At 36.5% G+C, this 10,704-nt stretch overlaps 1 protein-coding gene across 2 annotated transcripts in view; it reads right to left on the bottom strand.

The window, feature by feature from the left end:
• Positions 1–2,755: 2,755 nt before the first annotated feature.
• Positions 2,756–10,704, bottom strand: part of st3gal4 (ST3 beta-galactoside alpha-2,3-sialyltransferase 4) — a 28,590-nt gene continuing 20,641 nt past the window's right edge. For both annotated transcript variants that reach the window (XM_032545600.1, XM_032545599.1), the window contains exons 10-11: positions 3,611–3,763; positions 2,756–3,523 (exon numbers count right to left, since the gene is read on the bottom strand). In XM_032545600.1, the coding sequence (XP_032401491.1) occupies positions 3,434–3,523; positions 3,611–3,763 (243 nt within the window). In that variant the 3' untranslated portion in view covers positions 2,756–3,433. The remainder of the gene's footprint in view (positions 3,524–3,610; positions 3,764–10,704) is intronic.

Raw genomic sequence — 10,704 nt, 5'->3', positions numbered from 1 at the left:
TCCTTTTCTGAAAAAAGCTTAGTGGTTTAGTTTACTCTGAGTTACAGTATATTGTGTTATATTTATGCATGAAGTACAATTATTGCTGTCATTAATCTTCTGATCTCAGTTCAGTGAATTGGTGTTCGTCTGGTTTCGTTACAGTTAGTGTTTCCTATGGAAAATAGTAATGGCCCACGCTTTCTGTTTTAGTGTTTCTCCTTTCTGTCTTCTCAACCACTAAATCGCTGCTGCAGATGGTCTGGTTATGCTTGGCTGCAAAGAGAACCACTCAGTTCAATTATCATTTACACCCACATATTATAATAAACTTTGCAAATTTAGCTCGGATAAAGCAGGAAAGAGATCATAAAAAAAATGCTCCACTGTTGTGTGGTTTTTAGCTCAGCCAAAGCCAAAGTACGCATCTGGGAAGAGGGCCTTTGCTTTTTTCCTTTTTCAAAAACTCTGAATATCTATGTCATCTGTATACAACGCTAATAGCATTTTTTTTCTTTTTCAAAACAGTGAGGTTAGTAGGTCCAAATGGAAAAAAAAACACTTCTGCAAATGATCTGTTTGCAAAATATGTATACAATTGTTTCCTAAGGATCAGGTACTTCACATGGTGGCAGAATATGGAAAGAAAGCACTGATGGTCTTTTCATTGTATACATTGTGTAGAAATGCTGCTGTGAACTCATTACCTGCACGTGAGCCACAGTAGTGGCACACTCAGTCAGTATCTGTGTAATGCAATCACAAAACAGGAGAACTGCTAAAAAAATAATCTGTTTTTAATTGATTTATTTCCTTCCATCATCTGAAGTTTGGTTGAAAATGTAACATCTGAGAGAAAAACTCAGAAATAATAATCACAGGATGAAAGTTAAAACACTGATTGAGAGTTCAACTCTTCCACTCCATGAGTAAACCCTGAGATCTGACAGTGCAGTGAGAACCTGACATTTTAGCTTCACCAACATAAAGAGGGATTGTGACAAAAGGCAACCGGCGTTGGCATTCCTGAGCCAACGCCGGTAGTTTTGTTAATCTTTTGTTTCCTCTAGGTTACTTCGTGAAAACTTTCAGCTTAAATGATGAAAATGTACAGTGAATTTTACAAAGTGCTTTCTTTTTCTAAGATTTATTTTCTTTTTACAACTGGTAAAGAGCAAATGCAGATTGTAGAACCTTGAATACAAGTAAAAACACTGACATCTGTTTTTCCCCCTAATCTCCACCCACTCCTCCCAGTTTTCATGTGTGTGTTGGGTGGGGGTAGCGCCTCATTAGTGGTGAAGGCTCTCCCACTGCTTTAGGGTTTGCCAGCCTCCTTACAGAGACTTGCTACCACTTAGATCATTACTTTGGCCTCCACAACTAAAAGATGCACAAACACATTTTTTGGACTAAAAACCTTAAAATGTTATATATTTCTAGACCAGTGAAAAAGTGCAACAGTAGTCATAGAGTTGAAACCAGATATTTACATACACTATATTTAAAAGAAAAAAAAAATTCTTCTCATTCTCCAGCAATAGGTCAGACAAAACATTTACTTTGTTTTCCTTAAGCCAAATTAGTTTCCTTAAATAATTTGGCTATATAAACTGGATGGACGCATCAGTAAGAACATCAGAAAGTCCAATTTAACTTCCTGGCTGATGTGTTGAGATATTGTGCCACTATTTCTTTATGTACTTTCTTTTAAGTGAAGTATATCAGTACCTCCTAAAGCAAAAGACAGACATGTCGCTCTAACCCATGCTAACATTACCTCACAGTTGGAATGGTGTTCTCAGGCTTGCAAGCCTTCCCCCTTTTCTTTTTCCAACAAATGTAATGATGGGTACTCTGGTGAAACACTTCGGTTTTAGCATCATAGAGCCAATGTTTTCATTATTTGTGTCTGTGCATGTTTGTTAAATGTAACCTGGCTTTTTTGCTACTTTTGGAATAGTCCTCACAGAGGGACTTCTCAGCTCATGTACAGGACTTGTTTGTGAATAATGTCACTCTCCAGCCAGCATTTTCACAAGGTCTTTGGTGCTGGATTTGATATTTATATTAGTATGAAGACATGTTTATAACTTGGATGTGGTTTCACATTTTCTTCAGTTATTTTTGACAACCTTCACTGTGCCCTGGTGCGTCTTTTTGCTGTTAGCTTTTAGTGCTCTTCTCCGTTTTTGGGTCGACCCTTGTGACCTCTGCAAACTGTGGATTTAACTAAGTGATGCAAATATAGCAAAATCTTTCAAGGGCAGCTAAACATTTTAGGTCATTCAGAATAAATATAGTTGATATCAGAGTGACTTAGGAAAACTGAATGCTGAATCAAAAGTATCAGTTTGGGAGCAAGCACACTGCATACTCAATAAAAAGTCCAAACGTTTTATTGGTTTATTATTAAATCATACAAGCTATATCACATGTGTAGAAAAACTATGATTTATCTTGATTACAGTTTTTTAAATAAAAACCTACAGGGTGTAAAAAAGTGTTCTTTAACACCACTAGTGTTTGCTATGTCGTTTTCACTACATGTAAAATTTCAGTACGTTAGGTGCTGCTGCATGACTAAACTATGTACCTTGCTGTTCTGCGTCAGTCGCTTGTCATACATATACATGCAAAAGAGCCACTGGGCCATCTACTGGTAAGAAACTTATGGGAAACACAAATATGCTTCACTAAGCTGTGACCGCTTCCTGAACAATAAACGCTATTAATGTCAAAAATCAGAAATATCAGTACAGTGACAAAAAACTGAATTTCATTCAACCATGCTTTTATTTGCAAATGCACAAAATTTGTACATACCAAAGAAAAAAAAATCCAGTGGAGCCTTTTTCTCTGAACTAAATAAATTACAATAAATCACCACATGACAAAGAAGCCAACTGCAGCTGGTATTACTCATTGAAATAACGGGAAAGAGAAGTGACGTTAATTTTGTCAAGTGTGAGCAGTTTAACCAAAAGAAGTAACTGAATGTGAATCCCCATATACCCCAAACACACAGTTGCACTGAAATACTCATTTTTGTTCTCAGAAGATGAAATCACAGATTCACACAGTTTTAAACTTTACAGTGAGACTAGGACCAGACCATGAATATAACAAATCCTCAGATGAGGTTTGTAAAGGTCGTTCCTAACAATACGGCCTGAACTAATCCAGTCCACTGCAAGAACTGAGAACAATGTAACAGATCAACGGTGTACCTTCTGATACAAAGGACTCCCACACAATTAAGTTGTTTCCAGAGTTAAAGATTGTCATGCAAGTTAAAAAATATGCAAAATACAGAGCCTGAGTGAAACCTTTAATAGGCAAAATATCATAGAGAGATTTAGAGTGCAAACTCAAGATTCCCAAAAGGCACTTTGTCAAATTAAGATCCAAAGATCTATATTTGTGATAAATGTTATCAAAAATGGGAAAAGTGTTATAAATGTGGGTGTAAGTAAAGAATGGCTCCCGAATCCTCCAGCTTTTTTAAGGCTTTGGCTTCATGGTTGAGATCATGGTAGGAATTCTGCAACAGCAAAGAAAACAACGTCGGTTCAGACAGACATAGATATACTGAAGACATTTAAAATGCAAAACCATGACCACCACCCACCTTCATGGATTTCATAGTGTCGTATCCATAGTAGTGGATGGGTTGCCGCGGATTATTTGAACTGGGATATCCAAATCCAGCGATGTGGACCACATCACAGTAGTTGAGTGCAACATAGACAGCAAGGATGCCAGTAGTAGGGTGAACAGAAATCTGTAGGAAAGGGGGGAAGATGGTAAGTGGTGAAAAATAAACAAACAGTCACTCCTAAAGAATGTCCCAATGTTTGGTCGTATCCATCCTGACAACAGCAACAACAAGAAATTAAAAGAATGAGCAAAGAAAACATCTTGCGAAAAGTCAAGGAGGTGTGTATTTTGAAAAGCTTCATGCATGATTCATGTTTTCTATTTTCAAGCAGGATTTCAGGAATGACTCATCTACCACTAGATGGTAGTAGAGAGAAACACTTGCTGATGCACTGAGCTTGTTGAACACCAGTATCACCCTTGTAATGTGCCGAATGCAAAATAGAAATATAATTTTAAGATTTTTAGATAAATAGGGATTTTTTTTTTTTCCCAACTGATTTTCAGTCATAGTAAAGACGTTACCAAATATAGATGTTAGTACATAACTCTGGGTCAAATACGACAATATGCTAGTCTTAAAACCATCAAGTTGGACATTGTTCTATTTAACAACTTGGAGGCTTTTGTATAAAACAAGATGCAAAGAGGATACTTAAGAAAAATGATTAAATATGCAAAACAAATACTGGTTCAAAATAAACATCTATTCATTTATTTATTGTTTATCGTTTATTTATTATTCCACCAAATTAACATATGGTCGAAACTATTGAGCATAAATCTGCAGCTCAATAATTCATAGCTGCCAAGGTTTTACACCACTTAAACATTTCACATTGTCACATGACAACCACAAACTTCAGTGTGTTTTAACGTTTATGTGACAGATAATCACAAAACAGAGCAAAATTGTCAAGTAAAAGGAAAATGATATGCCCTTCCATTCTGTGTTTGAGCCATTTTACTAAATACAACAGGCAAAGTAGTCAGACTCTGAATGCACAAAACTGTTTAAGACAAAGCTGGAGGACTTACAGCTGTAAACTAATTCAGGGGGGCTGAATATAAATGTAAACACTTTTCAAACTTTTTGTATGGAAAAAAAAAAAATTCTCTCTGCTTCCCAAATATGCATACTTTGTATTTTTCAATTAAATTAAATCCCAATAAAATACATATTAGTGTGTGGGTGTTATGTGACATAACTTAAAAACGCTAAAGAGATATGAATAGTTTTGCAAGGCGCTGTACAGTTTATTTTAGTCTATAAAATATGTATCTCAATTCCAGACAGATTTGTGGTCCTGAACCACATCCACCGAAACCATTTTAAAAACCACCTGAATGCAAATGCTCAATAACACCTCCACAAGAAAAATGTTCCACCGCCAAAAGCTAGTAATTAAACATATTTAAAAAATGACTGCACATTTGACATAATTGGTCATATGAAAAGTGCAACAGAACCATCCTTGTGAAAGAAAACTATAAAGAAAACAAAAACACATAACTACAAGTACAAACACTGTTTGAAAGGAACAATACATAAAATTGGAAGTTGATACTTTTAAGAATGACACAGCTAAATCTGTTGCTGTAGAGTAAGTCTACAACATAACTCAACCAGCATGTCAAACTGTGTCACAACAACTGTTAGTGGAAGGACAGCTTCCAGCATCCTCACCCCACAAAAACCAAAAACTAGTGGTTTCAAAAGTACAGAAACATGTCTGTTCAAATCTGTCCTGTTTCAGATCTGTGCAAGAATTAAGTAACCAATACAAATTTCAGAAATAAAGCAAGATCAGCATCATAAACATCACTTTGAAATAATAAAAGTCAGGGAGACAAAGGGCAGAAAATATAGGTTGCCATGTTTCCTTCTATTCTTATGGACTTTGTTAAGCTCGTCCAGGTTCTATTTTTTGCAGCTTTAGGGTGAATATCCAAATTTGATGACTTTAATGAACAAACAAAATGACCCTTACACATATCACAGTTATGTTGCAAAACACTGATTATCTTGTCAAAAGAGAGAGAAAATCTTTTGACAACTATCACTGAGACCATTTGACCTCAGCTGGAGCTCAAAGTCCAGTTTTGTGTCTCTGCAAACTGCCACATTTCCAGCCAGAACAAATTAAAAAAAAGTGTTTTTGTTTAATTTAGAGGGTTGAACTGATCTGTGTTAGAAGTAGATAAAGGTGTTTTTTTTCCTTTATCTCAAGTTTTGGGTCCAGTAGAGAACATTCCGAGATAAATGGCACTTTTTTTTTTTTCATTTCAAACTGAAAATGAAAAAAAAAAAAGAAAACTTTTTTCAACCATCCCTCATCTCAAATATGTGCGAGTCCCAGAATAAACTTATGCATCATTTCATCAGCATTTAACTATACAATGCTTCTAAGACTGATGTTATAAGAGTAATTACTCATGTGTGACGTTTACAAGGTCAAATCGTATGCAAAGTTGCTCATCAGATTCTACATTAAAATACTTGAGGCAAAGAGAGGGCATGATGGTAGGAGGACCAATAGAAAATACAACAGTAACTGGCTCAAAAGATAAGCGATTTGGGAGGTGGGGCAGCCTTATCTGAGCCGGGTTTACCGTCACAAAATTTGAACCCAACAGTAAATCCAGCAGCTGAAGAACCAGCCCACTCCCGGAGGAAGCAATAAGGAACATGTTGAAGTAAACAAGCTAAATCAGGCATTATGCTGAATGTTTGCTCATGTGTGGTGTCAATATCTGAAGAACGAACTATATCAAAACGGCTACATGTAGATCTATTAAGTGCATTATAACCACAATAAAGTCTATTGACTGGTTGTATGACATAAACACATGGAGTGACAAGCTGTTATGTTTTTTTTACAGAGTCATTGCCCCTAACTTGTATTTGTTCTTCAGCAGAAATTAGTGAAACATTACTAAACTGTGCAGCTCTCTGGTGTTTCTGCTTTTGAAGTTACGGAACTGTTTGCCTGATGGCAGCACTTCAAAAAGTTCTTGGAGAAGGGCTGACAAATCTCTGGTGAAGTTCAATCATGTTTATCCACAGATAGTGAAACAAATTAAAGCACAATTATATGATAAGTAAAGCAGATCATCATCTGACTGTTGACTGGATCATTTTTATAAATGTCCTTTTTTTAAAAAAAAAAAAAAAAGAAAAAGAAAACTAAAGACGCTGAAGACAGAATGACTCTTGTTTCTTGGATAGGTCAGTCTGACACTGTCAGGTGAATAAGTACTTCTACTACTAAGAATATTCCCCCCACTCATTTTACATCTTGCAGAAGATTATCAGCATTAGTCCGTTAATATCTCTTCCCTCAGCTGCTTCCTCTGTTATCAAATGGTTCTAAAAAGGGTCCTGGTTGCTGATAAGTTGCTTTGTCCTGCTGGCCTTGCTGATGCACGTAGCAGTCTTTACAGCGGAATGTTTCCCCCTCCCTAAAGCTGATATCCTGGCTAAGCTAACTTTTTAAGTTTACACAATCATTTAGGCATTTATAGTGGATGTTTTTTTCCTTTCTTGCTGTTGAATAAGTGAACCTGATACACCACTACACTGAACTTCACACATCAGCAACTGGTCAAAAGTTACAGTTTACCTTTATGGATAAACATTTGCAGTACCAGTAGTATCTTTTCTTGCACATTTTTTGAAGACAAAGACAGCTGGGCATTATGTTCAGCCAACCCTTACCTAGCACACTTGTTTTTGCGCGGTTGAGAGGGGTGATGGCGCCCATATCCAGCAGTCACAGGGCGAGAGTGGAATACTGGACAGATTGGCAGTCCAGACATTACATTGAACTACTTACAAAGGCCAATTGAACCTATATTTGTCAGTTAAAAAGCTTTAGGAAATGTTTCGGAACTTTTTTGTTATGCCTTCAGCCCTAGATCAACCACAAAACCTCAAGATTATCGGAGAAAAAACCAACCCAAAAAGAGATAAAATCTTTTTGTTTAAAAAAAAAATAAACCCTCTGGAGATAGACTTTCTTGAAAGGTTTTCAAAGTGATCTCAACATTCCTCCAGGCTTGTTGACAATCTTTCAAACGCCTAAAATTAGCTGCTACTTCTCCCTAATGCCAGTATTTTTAATAGCCTATAAAATCCTACAGCTTTTACAGCATAGAGGCTGTTACGCTAAAGAGATAAGGCAACGTTATTCACAAGGAACAAAGGTTGCTTGATATCAGCAAAAATATTCAAATCATTAGTAAATATTATAAACAAGATGTTTGCTTAGTGAGGTAAAGTGAGGCGATGTTTCATAAAAACAGGAGATGTATTAATCCACGATCGAAGGCAGAAAGACAGTTTAGCTTCTTGGAACAACAAAATGGGAAGAAATGGACTGTTTAAAACATTTTACAGCTTTCTGGTATCAACTCCTCAACTATTAAACTGGGGTGGTTTAATCATGCTTTGGGTTTGTATCACCGCCAGCATGGTAAACAATTCTGGAACAGAAAGTTGTAGAGGCAAACAAAAATGTGAGCATCAAAAAAGTAGAAAAAAGAGACGACAGGACTTTTTCGGAGTAGAAAAAACTTTTACAAGCACAAAACAAGATAAAGAGCAGCAGAGCATTTACCTTCATGTCTTTTGCCTGTTAAACAGCCTATGACAGTAGGACTATGACACTCATTTTATTATTTATGTTATTTCAGCTTCAAACGACCACATAAAGATCTATTTAATTTTGGCATATTCTGCTTTAAAACAATATTCTTGTTTTTGCAATTTCTCTTGACTGGTGATCTGCTTGGAGAAAGAACAGCACATGTTTAAGATGGTATTGTTTTGAAAACTTCATGCAAAATGACCAAAAGTCAAAAGGGGGTTAACAGCATGACTAATAGACCACTAAAGACACAACCACCTGCTGAAATAGATGGCATCTCATAGCTTGATACAAGCAAAAGTGCAAAACCACAAGAAACCAGCAGAAGCAAAACACAAAGGAAGTCGATTCATTTGCGTCACCACATTATAAAAAGAAATGTTATAAAAAGAAAAAACAAAAAACCACATGCAGGATTCAATGAATTGCTTATTTTATACATGATTATTTTTATTTGAAACATTTTAATAAATACCTTGTCTATTATTTTAAGGGAGGACTCAACAAGAAAGCATCAAGGAATGATTTGTTTCAATCCAGAGTTATAACGTACTTTACCTCCCATATTTGGGTTAATCAGGATCCTCAAATCCAGCACTGAAGGCCCATGTCCTGCAACTTTTAGATACAGGACATGGGCCATCTCTGGTGCAACGCACCCAAAGCAAATGGAGAACTTCACTGCACACTGAATAGATAATTCAGTCAGAGTCCAGCTAGTGACCAGATTATCTGACTCAAAACTTTCACAGAAAGATGTTGCCAATACAGATTTTATCAAACGTTTAAGCCATGCCTCTTGCAAAAGCGTCATTCTGAACAGGACATTGTGATTAACACCTCCACTTTGGTATCACTTGAGTGTGCAACAACAACAAAAAGTCACAGAGGCAAACTGTTTCTAAGTGGATCATGTGTGTCAACATCACAACACAACGGGGTGTGTAGGCGTGTGTGTGGGCGTGGGTGTGTGTGGACTAAAACGTGTCTATCTCTTGAGATCAGGTTTGGAATAGTGGTGGTGTGTGAATGTTGCAACAGATAAAGTGAAAGGGGGGGGGGAGTAGTTACACGTGAGGCTTCAACAAACAAGAAACTTCCTTTCCATTTGGCACAGACGAACAAGAAAAAAAGCTAAATTAATCACAGATTCTGCAAAAAGATAAATAAAAAAAATGTGTTATGTAAAATTCAAAACCTTAGTTTAGACTCAAGTCCCTCCCCTTCCAAACACTTTAAACCAGCATCTTTCCACTCATTCTTCCTGCCCACATTCCTCACACTCTGGCCCTTCCCGTACAGTATGTGCAGATGTTGCAGAGCTCCTGTTGGGTGAGCCCGCTGACTGCCTGTAGGATCCCCGTCTTCCCACTGCTCATTCCTCTCATGCACCAACCACTTATGTTTGTATTGCAGCCAAAAAGAGTAACACCCCCCAGTCACTGTTCAACAGAAAGGATCCAGAACAGAGGGGATAAAACAAGGTACATGAGCATTACGAAGCAAAGTAGTTGTGAAAGGAAACGAGAGAATTCAGTCCAAATATGTGTAATGAAATCCAGCTTAAGGCCCAGGATTTCCAAATCCGATCAGTAAGGTTTAGACAACAGTTGTTCTTTCATAACCGTGCAGTTAATCCTTCTACTTGTATTTGTTTTGATAGTTATTTTGTCTATTTTTTTATACCATTAAATCAGTTCGAACACATAAATCTGGGGGAAAATTGGCCCCAAATAAGGAGATTTACCACAAAATAATAAAATAAAGAGAATACATAGGCTTGGCACTGAAAGAAAATGTTAAAAACAGAAGCATCTGGTTAAAATTTATACAAAATTCTTGCTATGAAACTGAATTAGCCATGGTTTTACTATGCAGCCCCAAAAGCAGGAGGCACTAATGACAAGTAGAAGGTAATCTTCACCATGTTGTACTGTATTTATAAATACAAAACATCAACTTTAAGTACATAGCCAAAATTTCAAGCAACTGGTGTTTCAATGTGATGTATATACAGAGTTAAAGACAAATTACTGGAGAAACTGTGGCTAATCAGGGGATAATCCATCCAACCTTCTTAACATTCATGTGGGAAACAGTGATGAGCAAGCAGAAAACAAAAAAGGAGCAAAAAGAAAAAAAAAATTCTTGTGGGAAAACTGGAGTTTAGGACACAGCTGAGCCACAGAACAGCCATCAAATGGTGCTCATAAATAATTGCTTACAAGCAGAACAGATTTCCCTCAAAACAGACGGTACAGATCTATTTATATAGTAGTGAGTTTTCAATATATCAATGTGTAAGAGCAGGAAAGTGTATTTTTATAATACTTTTTAAAGAAAATTATGAGGAAAATTATGCCTCGTAACAGCTTGTTGATAAAAACCTATCAATAACAATTTAATATTAATTAAT

The sequence above is a fragment of the Xiphophorus hellerii genome, chromosome 18 (assembly GCF_003331165.1).
Source record: "Xiphophorus hellerii strain 12219 chromosome 18, Xiphophorus_hellerii-4.1, whole genome shotgun sequence".
NCBI classification, from domain to species: Eukaryota; Metazoa; Chordata; class Actinopteri; order Cyprinodontiformes; family Poeciliidae; genus Xiphophorus; species Xiphophorus hellerii.
The sequence above is the reverse complement of the archived record's forward strand: the minus strand, read 5'-3'. Positions and strand labels throughout refer to the sequence as shown.